The sequence below is a fragment of the Salminus brasiliensis genome, chromosome 24, assembly GCF_030463535.1.
Source record: "Salminus brasiliensis chromosome 24, fSalBra1.hap2, whole genome shotgun sequence".
Taxonomy (NCBI): Eukaryota; Metazoa; Chordata; class Actinopteri; order Characiformes; family Bryconidae; genus Salminus; species Salminus brasiliensis.
This window is the reverse complement of record NC_132901.1, coordinates 26,562,103-26,576,843: the sequence shown is the minus strand read 5'-3', so window position 1 is coordinate 26,576,843 and position 14,741 is coordinate 26,562,103. Positions and strand designations below refer to the sequence as shown.

Below are 14,741 nucleotides of genomic sequence, written 5' to 3'. Positions count from 1 at the left end.
ACATTTGTGCAAATGCACACACTCACAGCTTGTCTAGTCCCGGTAGAAAAGTACTGGCAGTAGAATAGGACTCTCTGGAGCAGGTCAACATAGCACCATGCCTAATGCCAGGTGTGGTCTAGAGGAGTATAAAGCCCCCCACAGCATCTCAGTTTGGGATGAGTTGGAGTGGTGATCATCCTGGTGAACATCCTGACCTCACTAACCTGAATGCAATCAAATTCTCACAGCAATGCTCCTCCAAAATCTAGTAGAAAGTCTTCTTCTCTGGACAGTAGAGACAGTCACTCCAACAATAGCAGGATCACCTATTTTTAATAGCCTTGATTTCAGAAGAAACACTGAATGAGCAGGTGTCCCAATACTTTTGTCCTTAATCTGAATATCATGAGAATAAGTAGACAATAGATCTAGTGTCACTTCTTTTCCTGGGTTTCATCAACAGCTCGTTCACCTGTTGAGACCTCCTTGGTACCGCACAGCTTTTGCCAGCTATGCCTCAGCTGGTATACGCTATAGAGGACTGGGTTCAGGGCTGAATTAGCCATAGTGAAGGTCACCACCCAGAAGAACATTCTGGAGGTGATGTGTACATCCACTTGTAAGTTGTGTACAAGGATGAGGAAGATGAAAATAAAGATGGGGCTCCACATGACGAAGAACGATACCATGAGGATAAGGAGTGTACGGAAGAGTCTGTAGTCTCGCTTGGACACTGGGCATGGGTGGGTGCATCTTTGTGAAGTGGTGCTGTGGAGCCTCTTTTCGGAGTTCTGCCTGATCTGTGTAAAAAAGGGAGAAAAGTGAAGTGTGTAAATTCTCAAGTTCTCAACACCAGGCCACCTGAGCATTGCTGATTGGTACTCCCAATTAACCCACCCGTTCGTAGCTCCCCCTAGTGCTAGTACTGCCAATGCTCCCGACTCTGGGAGGGTAAGGACTTAACACATGTCTCCTCCGATACATGCAAAGCCAGCCACCGCCTCTTTTCCAACAGGGTACCCTGTTCCACCACTGCAGCCTGTGCAGTGCCTGTGCCGGCCAACATCACTTAACAGTGATGAGGGGGAAAGAGCTCTATCTACCTACCCAGAGAGAGCACCACCAATTGTGCTCTCTTTGCCTCTGGTTCATGATGGCAAAGATCATCAGACCGCTGAGCCACTCAGAGCGTCCAGCATTATTGTATTTGACCACCTGATTAAGCTCATGAAGGGTCTCCAGCACTAAAGTACAGGTAATAAAAGCTTACCCTACAAAGGAGCGATTCTCAGCGGAGCTCAACTGGCGGCTAAATTGCCACAAACTTAATTTTGCAGGACAAAAAAGGACTCCAGACAAGACCATATCCTGACATCTGGTCCCTCTTTCCATGGAGAAGTGGTCTGCCCGTCGCTAAGAGGGCACATTCATGATAAGCTGTTTTTATGGTTGTTTACAGCAATGATTACATAAAATCCATGGCAATAAAAATGGGCTGCTTGATAAAAGGGCAATTTGGTTCCTCCTCTGCCAGTGCTGGAAACCAATGTTTGACGCAGATACAGGGATTGTTATCACACCAGGAAAAAGGAAACGCATTAAACGGTTCTCGTTTACCTGCAGGATTTTGCCGTAACTGACCACAATGCCAGCGCCAGGGAGAAGATAGCCTAATACAAGAAACGTGGTGTTCCATATGACCTCACCCTTCACATTGGGCCACATTAGGGTACATATCTGCATTTCTCTCTGTGAACAAAGACATGGGGTCATTTTGCAGTCTGCAACATTGATAGGACAACGCCCTGCTCCACTGGCCACCAGTAGACGCTCTCCAGGTTGCCTTCAGGGTTGCCATTGGAGGAGAACCCGCCTACCTTGAGTGACTCAGTGGGTCTGTCCTATCCTCTATGCTCATTTGGAGTTATGATCAATACTTACTACTACTATATGGACAAATGTTTGTGGACACTCCTTCTAATTAATGCATTCAGCTACTTTAACTTGCACCCATTGCTGACACTGATGTACAAAGGCACACACCCTGCTTGTCTAGTCCCTGTAGAGAAGGACTCACAATATAACGGGACTCTATGGAGCAGATCAACATGAACCTAATGCCAGCCGTGGGCTAGAGGGGCATTGAGCTGTGGAGCAGTGGAAAAACTGTGAACTTCTCTGGAATTATGCATAGTGCTGAGTTGGGGATGATGGGAACACTGTTGGTGAATGCAATCAAATCCTCACAGCAATGCTCCTTTAAAAACTAGTACAATGTCTCCTTCTCTGGACAGTAGAGACAGTTACTCCAACAAAAGCTGGATAAACTCTTTTTAATACCCTACATTTCAGGCAAAACAATGAACAATGAGCAGGTGTCCCAATACTTTTGTCCATACAGTGTATGTGCCTAGATGTTAATTGGATGGTTGCCTCACTGTCAAATTAAAAACAAAAGGACTGAAGGAACGGGGTTAACCTGTTCAAAAGAGATGACTGTCACCACACTGGAGAACAGACACAGAGGTAACAATGCAATTGCGGTGAAGAGCCAGATGAAAAGCAGCACTCCTGAAGCTCTTCTAGGATTCAGGCTGGGCGTAGCCTCCATCTTCAAGATGGCCAACAGTCTCTCCATACCGATGGCAGCCAGCGTCATGATGGTCACACTTCCGCTCAAGCAGATGAAGTACATCACAATGCGGCAGGTGGTGGGGCCAAGCCTCCATGCCTCCGTCCACCTCACAGTGATGACAAGGGGGATGGTACTGACAAACAGAAGGTCCGCCAGGAAGAGGTTCAGGGTGAAGAGCGTGCTGTCGGACTGCCTCCTCTCTTGGACGACCAGCGAAAAGGCACCGATGTTGCTGACCACAGAGACCAGAAAAATGGCCATCTGAACCAAAGTCTCGACCATGGTCACTGACCAGTGAGAATGCTTGAGCTCGGAGAAGAAGGAGAAGTAGGAGAAGTTGTAAACGTGGGGATGGAGGGGGTAGGCCCCGAGGTCTGGCGAGAGCGACATCCTTGAGAACAACCTTCTGGAGCTGGGATCCTTTGCAGAGTCATGTCAGATGGCTTTGTGCCCTCCCTTTTAATGTAACTCCACCTGTCACCTGCCCAGACTGCACACCATTCATGACCTCATCATCATTCTCTTTAACTGCCTTTTGCCACAGATAGATAGATGGATGGATGGATGGTGGCACCAGGCTTGAACCACAGAGGTTTTTTATCTAGTAAAAAAGTAAATTTGATGGAGTTATAGATTTATATCTTCTCTAAAGGGCAACAAAGCTATGGGAATCTCCTTGACGACAGAGGTGTTTCTAAAAAAGTGGCCATTTATTGCACTTACTCTGCTTGGTAAATACATTAGTGTCTTAATGTGCCTTTTGAGTCGTTCCAGAGTATATTTGCAGAAGGGTCTCTTTATGAAATTGGATTTTAATCTCCATTAGCATCATAGCTGTTTACATTTTAGACCTACATTTCTTCCAACAGGTTCTTTTAGGCTCCTTTAAAGGTTCCTCAATAGAACAGTAACATCTCTGAGCTTAGATTTACAGTTGAAACCAGAAGTTTACGTCTGACATGAAATCAGAATAAACTTTTTCCATTTCAGGTCAATTAGGATTACCTAAATTATTTCTATTTGCTAAATGCCAGAATAATATAAGAGGGAATTTGTATTATTTACAAATATTTAAATACATTTCATTAATATTTGATACCATTGCCCTTAAACTGTATGACTTGGGTCAAACGTTTTGGACATCCTTCCACAAGCTTCTCACAAATGGGAATTTTGGCACATTCCTCCTGACAGAACTGGTGTAACTGAGCCCTGTTTGTAGGCCACCTTACTCAAACATGCCTTTTTTCAGCTTTGCCCATGAATTTTCAATAGGATTGAGATCAGGGCTTTGTGATGGCCACTCCAAAACATTGCCTTTGTTCTCCTTCAGCCACTTTGTAACCAGTTTGGCAGTATGTTTCGGGTCATCGTCCATTTGGAAGACCCATTTGCGCCCAAGCTTTGACTTCCTGGCCGATGTCTTGAGATGTTGCTTCAGTATTTCCACATAATGTTCTCATGATGCCATATGTCTATTCTGTGAAGTGCACCAGTCCCTCCTGCAGCAAAACAACACCACAGCATGATGCTGCCACCCCCGTGTTTCACAGTTGGGATGGTGTTCTCAGGCTTGCAAGCTTCCCCACTTCTCCTCTAAACATGGATTCTTAACTATCTGCCACTATTAATATCACCACTATTAACTATCATTACTCTGACCAACTATATTAGGTTCTACTACACCATGATTAATATATTATGATGATCAGAGCAGTTCAACACTATAGATGGTTTGGTGACTTTTATCAATAATTAATAAATAGTTCTGATCAGAGGAGGACGGGTCGGGTCCCCGTTGTGAGTCTTGGTTCCTCCCAAAGTTTCTTCCTCCAGCTCTTTTATTAATTACTAATTATGTAAAGCTGCTTTGGTGATTATACAGTTCAAGTGTAGTTTCGCCAGACCACAGGACATGTCTCTAGGTCTGTGCATTTGCAAACATTAATCTTTTTTATGTTTCTTTTGGAGTAATGGCTTCTTCCTGGCCTTTTAGCCCATGTCGATACAGTTCACACTACACTTCGCTTTCACTGTAGATAATGACACTCATACCAGCTTCAGCATCTTCACAAGGTCTTTTGCTTTTGTTCTTGGGTTGATTTGGGCACATTTCAGGCCAAAGCACGTTCACCTCTGGGACACAGAACCTGTCTCCTTCCTGAGCTCTTTCTATATGTGTCTTTTTTTATATAGTGTATGTAAACTTCTGCTTTCAACTGTAGATAATTTCACCCTAAATTCCACCTTAGAGTCGGGTATCAGAGACGCTCTGCATTAAAACGACAATGATCTGATTACGTAACACAGCATAACATAGTCTGAGCACCATGGTGTGCACTAGAAAAGGCCCTCAGCATGTTCTTCATTAGGCAAAAAGAGACGCGTAATTAATCCATAAGAACAGAAACAGCTTTAAGCAGAAAATGCAGAACCTAAACATCCTAACTGACTCCATCTGCAGGAGAAGAAAAAATGACCAACCCAAGTAACCAAACACTGTTTAATTAACTCCAAACTAAAACAATGAAGAGACAGCAGGTACTGTCCTTCTCCTAACATCACTGTGTAAATCAACATACTGCAACAGATCTGAACAACTACACATCGTAGAAAATGATATACTCTAAATAATACACTGTATATATACATACAAGACCAGTCAAGGGTTTGGACACACCTGGTTGAATATGTGCTGATCATCATCTGAAAACCATGTGATCCAGACGTTAGGGTGACCATATTTTTGCTGTCAATAAAAATAAACACTGGACACACACACACATACACGGGCATTCACCGTAGTTAGGATGTTGTGGCTGGGGGGTTTCAGTAGGTCCAAGTTGTAGGTTGAGCTGAAAGGAGGTGATTTGGTCATATAGGCTAATATTATTATTATTATTATTATTATTATTATTATTGGTCTGTTGCTAAATGAGTAAATGTGTGTATTAACGTACATTATCATACTGTTTGAGAGGTGTTTCTACGGTGGATACTCGTGGGTCCCAAGTGTTTTCTTTTATAAAAACAAAAATATGGTCACCACAGCATTTGGATAAGATGTTTTTTACATGATAATGATCATCACATCAACCATGTGTGTCCAAACATTTGACACGCAGTACTGAGCAAAAGAAAAAAGGTTCTTATCTGGGCAGTAAGTGTTTATTAGCTCAGTAAAACACTAATATTAGCATAAATAATAAGTATTTATGTTTAGCTGCATCTCTTATAATGGGATCTGGAGTTTCTACAGTAAAACTCTCTGACTGCTGAGAGACTTGACTTTAAATAATGAGCTTAGGTGCCTATAACTTCTGTGTAGAACTGTGTATATATATATATATATATATATATATATGCAATATAATTGTTTTAATGTTATCGTTTTTCAAATAAAAATAAAGAAGAAAAAGTGAACATGAATAGTATATAACCGTTTGATTTATACTATGTATATAACTATGGTAACAGGTGCTAACATCTGCTTATTCAAAGCACTGGTCAATATGTACAAGAAGCTCTCTATGGCGACTGGTTGGATACTGAGCTCTGCAATTAGGACACTCCAGAAAGCTCTCGTCCAGCAGACTGTGTGCTCTTGTGGGTGAGGTGAAGCTCTGTTGACTTTCCTCCCTCTCCCGTTTATTGCAGTCACTCCGCTCAGATGAGGGACTCTCTCTCTGTGCTTTCTGTGGTCCACAAACACAGGACTCATCAGTTCCCAGTTCAGACATGTCTTCGTCCGTGTGGTGGACGCCTTTCTGAGCCAACCCACTTCTTACCTCAGATTCTAGTCTCGCCACTTGGTCCTTGGCTTTTCGCAGCTCCTTCAAAACTCTGTAAAGTTGCCGTTGGAGATGGTGATTATCACGCTTCTCGTCCTCCAGATCTTTGGCGGACATCTGAATCTGTGGGTGGGCAAATAAATAATTATTGTCCTGTGACAGAACAGATGGATGAAACCCATCTATTGAGAGCTCAAGCTTTAAATTTAGACTTTACCATTTCCTCAGCTGCACTAAACCAACTGGGTATAGTAATACGTGATCTGGTCAGTGGATGTGGTCATTTAACTGGTAACCGCCAGCTTTACTAAATCTGTATCTAGGAAAACACACCGGCTATGCAGAATGATATTTATTGGTTAACCAAGTCTAATTTAAGCTTGTAAAAAACACCTGATAACTAAACAGAGCCTATTTTAATCCCATGTAAGGGCCCTGGCCCAGATACGTCAGTCAGCCCCTATGTTAGATGTGTGGTTTTCTCTAGATGAGCATGAGGTTTAGAGAAGAACATGTGGTTTAATTTAAACAATGGATACTTTTACTTTGAGTCATTAATCATTAATTATTCAGTCATTAGTCATTAACGGCACTGCAGAGACGTCTCCCTGTTCGTACCTGCTGCTCTAACACTGACACTCGGTTCTGCTCCTCATGGTAATTGAGCAAGGATTTCTGGAGAAGGTTCACCTTGATGAAATAAACATGAGCACAGTTCCACATACATTTACATACAAGTAGTGACTGGACTGTTTAAAACTTCACACCAAACATCTGTCTATCTGTCTGTCTGTCTGTTTATCTATCTGCCATTTATCTGTCTGTCTGCCTCTCTGTCTATCTGTCTCTCTGTCAGTCTATCAATTTGTCTGTCTGTCTATGTATCTGTATGTCTGTCAGTCTCTCTGTCTGTCTACCTCTCTATTTCTGTCTCTTTATGTGTCTATTGATCTGTCTCTGTCTATCTCTCTGTCGATCTGACTATCTGGTTGTCTATGTATATCCACATATCTGCCTGTCTGCCTGCCTGCCTGCCTGTCTGTCTATCTATCTATCTATCTATCTATCTATCTGTCTTTCTGCCTGTCAAACTCTCTATTTTTATCTCCTTCTCTGTGTCTGTCTGTCTCTCTGTCTTGTCTGTTTATCATTATGTTCATCTGTCTGTCTGTCTGTCTGTCTCTCTGTCTGTCTCTTTATGTGTCTATCGATCTGTCTCTGTCTGTCTGTCTATCTCTCTGTCTATCTGGTTGTCTATTTATATCCACATATCTATCTATCTATCTATCTATCTATCTATCTATCTATCTGTCTGTCTGTCTGTCTGTCTGTCTTTCTGCCTGTCAAACTCTCTATTTTTATCTCCTTCTCTGTGTCTGTCTGTCTCTCTGTCTTGTCTGTTTATCATTATGTTCATCTGTCTGTCTGTCTGTCTGTGTCTCTCTGTCTGTCTCTTTATGTGTCTATCGATCTGTCTCTGTCTGTCTGTCTATCTCTCTGTCTATCTGGTTGTCTATTTATATCCACATATCTATCCACATATCTATCTATCTGTCTATCTGTCTGTCTGTCTGTCAAACTCTCTATTTCTATCTCCTTCTCTATATGTCTATCTGTCTCTCTGTCTGTCTGTCTGTCTGTCTGCCTGCCTGTCTATCTATATCTACATATGTTTACTGGTGCGTTAACGGCATTTTGTAAAGATCGGCTGGAGCTTCACATGACTGAGCAAGCACATGGTAGCCTTCACCTTCCCAGCACTGGTAGCACTGTATGATAGGAGTATTAGATAGTGTGGGGGAATTAGAATTGACTATATTGTGGAGATAACTGGGCAAAAGCAAGAGTGTTACCTGCTGCTGAAGCTCTGCAGACCTCAGCCTCTCCTCCTCCAGCCTGGCGCTGACACCGTCCAGCTCGGCATGTAGACGCTCCATGCACTCACCTGAGCGCCTCCTCTCCTCCTGCAGCTTCTTCTTGCCCCGGAGGTGCTCAGCCTGCAGCTGCTGCCTTGTTTCCACCAAGTCCTGCTGCCTGTCCTCACACTGCTGCTGCAGTCGACTCAGCTGCCTCTTACCCTGGGCCACTCGCTTCTGTTCTTCCTCCAGCTGATCTCGCACCAAGTCCAGGAGCTCCTCATAGTGCTGCTGCTGCTTCTCCACTGCTTGTTTTACTGCAAAATATGGTGGTGAAGATCACAGTGCTCACACTGAAGAATACACAGTCTGCTGCTCTTATCCAGAGCTCTTACATGTGAATCATCTTAGAGAAGGTAGAGTTGGGACTCTTATTGGTGTAGTGTGGTTGGTTTGCCTGGAGGGGGAATCGAACCCTAGTTTAAATATGATATAAAATATGCAAATATGTCAATTATTTTATTTAAATTAAATGTACATATCTATCTGCCTGTCATTAATTGATTTTCTGATGATCTGACGGTCAGAATGGAAGCTCCAGAGAGGCGCACCAATCCCCGGTGAAACTGCAGCAATCTGTGGCTGCAATTCCTAGAGAGCTTAATCAGCCTTACTATCTCTGGGTCGGAAGGATGGCTCTCCCTCTCCCCCCATGACTCAGGCGTCTGTTCTGTAACAAAACTGGCAGTTAGCATTTTCCTCCAAGGTGTTAAGCTCCAGTGGTGCGTTAGCAGTGGTTTAGTATCAAATATGATACAAAATTAAAGTCATATATGCAAATTATTCAATTATTTAATTTAAATGATCAAATAAATACATCAGGTTTAAAGACTTCTGGCAAGTATTTGTCAATACAGGCTTTATAGATTTAAAGATGTCTCTGAACGTTTCATGATAAATGTACCATTTAAATTATGCTCCTGATTTTATTATTCTACTCTATTCTACTCTACTACTGGCACTTCAAGGCTTGATTACTCCAGCTCCCTTCCAGCTGGTCTCCCTTTGCGCACCATCAGGCCCCTCTGCAACTTATCCAGAATGCAGCAAGCTCAGCTCCTCTGCTGCATCCTCTCCTCACTGGCTTCCTGTAGCTGCTGCCCAGGTCATTAGATTCAAGCCCCTGACTCTGGACCAGCCAGCCCCTCCGTACTTGAGGCGATGGTCAAAAGCCGATCTGCACCAAGAGCCCTTCCAGCTTCAAGTACGGCTCGGCTCGACCCGCCATCCTTTAAGATCCACAGAAGACGAGCGTCCAGACTTTTTTCTGTCCTGCACCGAAGTGGTGGGACGAACTTCCCCTGGGTGTCCGAACAGCAGAATCCAACGCTCGCTGTCTTCAAACCCAGACTGAAGACCCTCCTCCTCTTCTGAGAGGACTTGGTGTGCAGAGTGTAGAGTGTGTAGAGTACTGTGTCTCCAGACTGACTTCTGTATTTAGTAGAGTCTAAGGGTATATAAACTAGCTAAGGGTGTTTTTTGAGTGAACAGTGAAGCTCTTTTGTAAGTCGCTCTGGAGAAGAGTGTCCGCTAAATGCCTTTAACGTGAATGTAGAGTAAATGTAAGGATATATACTGCATTTTCTAATCAAATATCGTAATACTTTGCCAAGCCCTGTAATTAACCTTCACAACTGGCCTCTTCGTGTTTCAGCTGGAGAGCTTCATTAGCCTGATTCAGCTGCTGCTCCAGGTGGCATGTTCTTTCCAGCACTGCCTTCACATAGGCCTCCCTCTGCTGATCGTAAGCAAGCCACTGCTGGTTCTTCTCCAAGGCCTTTTCAACAGCACAGAAAAGAGGACAGAAGGCACATCAAGGACTCTGTGAGGAGCTTTCTCTGGAGGAAAGCTTCTCCAACAGATCTTGCACCATGCATCGTACATTCCTGTCACACCACAACAGGATGTTGTGATTATGCGATTATGAAAGAGATGAAATGGTCGCCATGGTGAGGAGGCGCCTCCGGTATGTGACATCACACTCACGTCTTTCAGGTGTTCCTGGATCACTGCGGCGTCTCTGGTGGTGGACGGACCATCTGTGGTGCCACTCTAGTCAAAAAAAGAGAAAGAATCAGTGTGATTCCGTGAGTCTTCACATTTGGGAAGGGCCTTATTTTTTATTTTAAACACTATTAAACAGTGCATATACAGTACAATTTGGACAAAAGTATTGGGACACCTCCTCATTCATTGTTTCTTCTGGAATGAAGGCTATTAAAAAGAGTTTATCCTTCTTTTGTTTCTCTACGCTCCAGAAAGAAGGTTTTCTACTAGATTTTGAGGGGCTTTATACCCCTCCAGCCCACACCTCACATTAGGCAGCATGGTGCCGATAGGTTCACAAGAGTCCTATTCTATGGGCAGTACTTCTCTACAGGGACTAGACAAGCTGTGTGTGTGTGTGTACATTTGCACATCTGTAACAACAGTTAACCTCCAAGCAGATTCTGAGAGTCCTGTATGAGGAGCTGAGCAGATGTTTATGCTACTGCCCTGGACAGTCACTTCTGTTATATCTAAACCAACAACACAGGTTACTGCGATAGCTCCTTCCCATGCACAGCTTCAGCTGTCGTAAATAATGAACAGAACATCTGGCATCTGGTTAAGGAATGACTGTAGAGCTCGGTAATCAATCCCATGTTCCCACTTCTTCTTTCCTTCCCTGTGCAGAGAAGGACTGACACCCTTGGAAAAGGGTGGAGGAATGAAAAAGTGGCTTTACTGTTTACTAGTACGGGTACATAGACAGCAATCCAGTGTTTCTAAAACCTGGTCATGGAAAGCTCCTGCGTTCACTGCTCCCAACCCACCTGATTTAACCACTCGGCTCATTGCCAAGCCCTTACTATATGGACAAAAGTATTGGGACACATACAGGAGCTTTTCTGACCTCTCATTCTAAACCCATTTACATTATTAATATGGAGCTGATCCCTCTTTGCTCTAAGCTCTACCAGCAGCAGCAGCAGGTCTGGAGCTCTGCTGCAGTTACTGAGTCAGTTGGAGGCTTTTCTGCACTCTGCTCTGAGCTCAGCACTCGGCCCTGACCCCGCTCTGTAACTTTACGTGGTCTGACAGACACTCGGTGGACACTGAGCTGCTCTCTGTGAGCTGTTCCTCCTAAACTCTTCCACTGTTCAATAATAACACCACTCACAGCTGATGGAGGAAGATCTAGGAGGGAAGATCTAAATTTCACCAGCTGACTTGTTGTTGTTGTTGGTGCAGCGGTGTCTCCTATTACATACAGAACCACGCTGGAGGTCAGTGAGCTCTTCAGAACCTCCCGTTCTTTCACTGATGTGGGTAAGAAAGGCAGACTGCAGGGCTAGAGGCTGGAGTTTATACATCTGTTCTAGTGTATGGTTAGCTTACATTGCAGGATTCTCTACAGCAGTGCAGACCAGGTGTGCAAATGCTGCCACCTTGTGTTTAAAAACAGTGAAAAGCTTCCAGTGACATCGTCACATCCTGTCTAAGTTTGTGTCTGAGTACCTATGAGAGTCTGACCTACCTTAGCCGGACACTCCCTGTTCTCTAGGTCCTGGCATTTAGCAGATACCGCTGCTAGCTTGTTCTTCACGTCTTCTGTCTCTAGCTTGAGACGCTGAAATAGTCTCTCTCTCATTTCTGCCTCCAGTCTCTGCTGGTTTAACTGGGCCTCCAGGCCGACCACTGCCTCGTCGCTGTCCGACCGAAGCTGCTGCCGGAGAGATGCGATCTCCTGATCTCTGGACAGGATCTGCTGGGAGTTCTTCTCCCTCAGTGTTTCCAACGCTAGGATTCTCTGAGGGTGTAAGAAAATGTAAAAATACTCCTTTAAATGTGTAGAATCAGACTCAGGAGCAGAACATCAGCTGCAGATGATCAGAACATGGTTGGGGAGGATTATTCTGGAGGAGTCTGGGGTCTTATTTAAACCTCAGACGTTTAGTCTGGTCTGCTCTGGATTGATGGTTGAAGTGAGGGCTGAAGAAGATCACCATGGCCAGATCCAGAGATCTCTCTGGAGATGCAGAGAGAGGAGTCTGGGAAGGGGTTTAAGAAGATCTCAGCAGACCATGAGCTGAGTAAAGAAGTCTCCACCAGTCCTAAAAGGTCACCACAGCTGAAGTCAAAGTATAGCATCTACGTTTGACCTTGCCATCTCAAGATCAAGACATCTGGATTATCTGAGTCTGGCCCTGCTTTTTCTGTCAGCAGCTCAAGCCTGAAGTTTCCAGAAGCCTGTTCCAAATGTAAGTAGCGTGTCCAAATACTTCTGACACAGTTTTCTGATGTTCCGGCTGTTCATGTACTGCTTCGTCTGTAAGTGAGAGTGCAGTGCAGTGCAGTGCGGTAAACTCTACACTTACCTCCAACAAGAGCTTGTTGTTTTCTGAGTCTGACGGCTCCCCCTTCTGACAAGCAAGTTCCTCCAGGGTCTTTTTCAAGTAGGCGTTTTCCTTTCGGAGCTTACTGAGCTCGCTCTCCGACTGAGGACTGGAGCCCTTCCCGTCCGCCCGGGTCACGGCCTTCGGTTTGGGGAATTTAGAAGCCATTGTAGTTCTGAGTCTGGAAAACAGAGTCCGGTCAGCAGGCTGCAGCACTGCAAAGGTTTAGGCACCCCTGGTTAGAACATGCTTTACTGGGAAAAGTTCAGAAGGGGAAATAATGACCTGATTTACAAAAGTATACTTATTTAAAATGTCAATATAATAAAATAATTATAATAATTAATTAAATTAGCTAATAAATTATTCTATAACTAAATAAGTAATTATATAATTCATAAGATTAAATATTTATCTTAACAGTTTTAAAATAACAACCAAAAAAAAAAGTGCAAGAAGCAACAGTTTGGGTGCATGGTCTTATATCTTCATTATTTGAATCATCATTACATACATTATTATTGTAAATATGGTGGTAAAATAACCAGAACTTCTGCTACATCATATTTTAGCAGTAATTAATATGTAGTGTCTAATCCTTACTATTTTATTTTAGACCATAGAGATGAGATCCTAATAGTACTAATACTACTACTAATAATACTACTACTACTACTACTAATAATAATAACAATAATACTACTACTACTAATAATAACAATACTACTACTAATAATGATAATACTACTAATAATACTAATAATACTACTACTACTACTACTAATAATAATAATAATAATAATACTACTACTAATAATAACAATACTACTAATAATACTAATAATACTACTACTACTACTACTAATAATAATAATAATAACAATAATACTACTACTACTAATAATAACAATACTACTACTACTACTAATAATAATAACAACAATAATACTACTACTAATAATAACAATACTACTACTACTACTAATAATAATACTACTACTAATACTACTACTACTACTACTAATAATAATACTAATACTACTACTAATACTAATACTACTTCTAATAATAATACTACTACTACTACTTCTAATAATAATACTACTACTACTAATAATAATAATACTACTACTAATAATACTACTACTACTACTAATAATAATACTACTACTAATAATAATACTACTACTAATAATACTACTACTACTACTAATAATAATACTAATACTACTACTAATAATAATACTACTACTAATAATACTACTACTACTACTACTAATAATACTAATACTACTACTAATACTAATACTACTTCTAATAATAATACTACTACTACTACTTCTAATAATAATACTACTACTACTAATAATAATAATACTATTAATACTACTACTACTACTACTAATACTACAAATAATACTACTACTAATACTACTACTAATAATAATGACAATAATAATACTACTACTACTAATAATAATAATACTAATACTACTACTAATAATACTACAAATAATACTACTACTAATACTACTACTACTAATAATACTAATACTACTACTACTAATAATACTGATAATAATAATAATACTGATAATAATAATAATAATACTGATAATAATAATAATAATGATAATAATAATAATGATAATAATAATAATAATAATAATGATAATAATAATAATGATAATAATAATAATAATACTGATAATAATAATAATACTGATAATAATAATAATAATACTGATAATAATAATAATAATAATACTGATAATAATAATAATACTGATAATAATAATAATAATGATAATAATAATACTGATAATAATAATAATAATGATAATAATAATAATGATAATAATAATACTGATAATAATAATAATAATGATAATAATAATAATAATGATAATAATAATAATAATAATGATAATACTGATAATAATAATAATACTGATAATAATAATAATAATGATAATAATAATACTGATAATAATAATAATACTGATGATAATAATAATAATACTGATAATAATAATAA

The 14,741-nt window shown here is 41.0% G+C and overlaps 2 protein-coding genes across 2 annotated transcripts; both read right to left on the bottom strand.

The window, feature by feature from the left end:
* Nucleotides 1–320: 320 nt before the first annotated feature.
* LOC140546687 (free fatty acid receptor 4-like) lies at nt 321–3,007 on the bottom strand. The gene is made up of 3 exons (XM_072670070.1): nt 2,462–3,007; nt 1,600–1,731; nt 321–782 (listed from the first exon to the last, which is right to left on the bottom strand). Exons 1-3 carry the CDS (start codon nt 3,005–3,007, stop codon nt 417–419), a joined length of 1,044 nt encoding a protein of 347 aa, XP_072526171.1. The 3' UTR covers nt 321–416.
* A 2,127-nt stretch (nt 3,008–5,134) lies between these two features.
* Nucleotides 5,135–12,871, bottom strand: LOC140546686 (centrosomal protein of 55 kDa-like). The gene is made up of 6 exons (XM_072670069.1): nt 12,686–12,871; nt 11,845–12,117; nt 10,311–10,376; nt 9,951–10,101; nt 8,262–8,581; nt 5,135–6,531 (listed from the first exon to the last, which is right to left on the bottom strand). Exons 1-6 carry the CDS (start codon nt 12,869–12,871, stop codon nt 6,109–6,111), a joined length of 1,419 nt encoding a protein of 472 aa, XP_072526170.1. The 3' UTR covers nt 5,135–6,108.
* Nucleotides 12,872–14,741: the final 1,870 nt, after the last annotated feature.

Coding starts and splice junctions, on each gene's coding strand:
- LOC140546686 (XM_072670069.1), bottom strand. CDS start 12,871: ATGGCTTCTAAATTCCCCAAACCGAAGGCCGTGACCCGGGCGGACGGG. Junction 10,102..10,310: donor TCCAGGAACACCTGAAAGAC/GTGAGTGTGATG, acceptor GCTGTTGAAAAG/GCCTTGGAGAAGAACCAGCA. Junction 8,582..9,950: donor CGAAGAGGCCAGTTGTGAAG/GTTAATTACAGG, acceptor CATATTTTGCAG/TAAAACAAGCAGTGGAGAAG.
- LOC140546687 (XM_072670070.1), bottom strand. CDS start 3,007: ATGTCGCTCTCGCCAGACCTCGGGGCCTACCCCCTCCATCCCCACGTT. Junction 1,732..2,461: donor CAGTCATCTCTTTTGAACAG/GTTAACCCCGTT, acceptor CTTTGTTCACAG/AGAGAAATGCAGATATGTAC. Junction 783..1,599: donor GTTACGGCAAAATCCTGCAG/GTAAACGAGAAC, acceptor TTTTTTACACAG/ATCAGGCAGAACTCCGAAAA.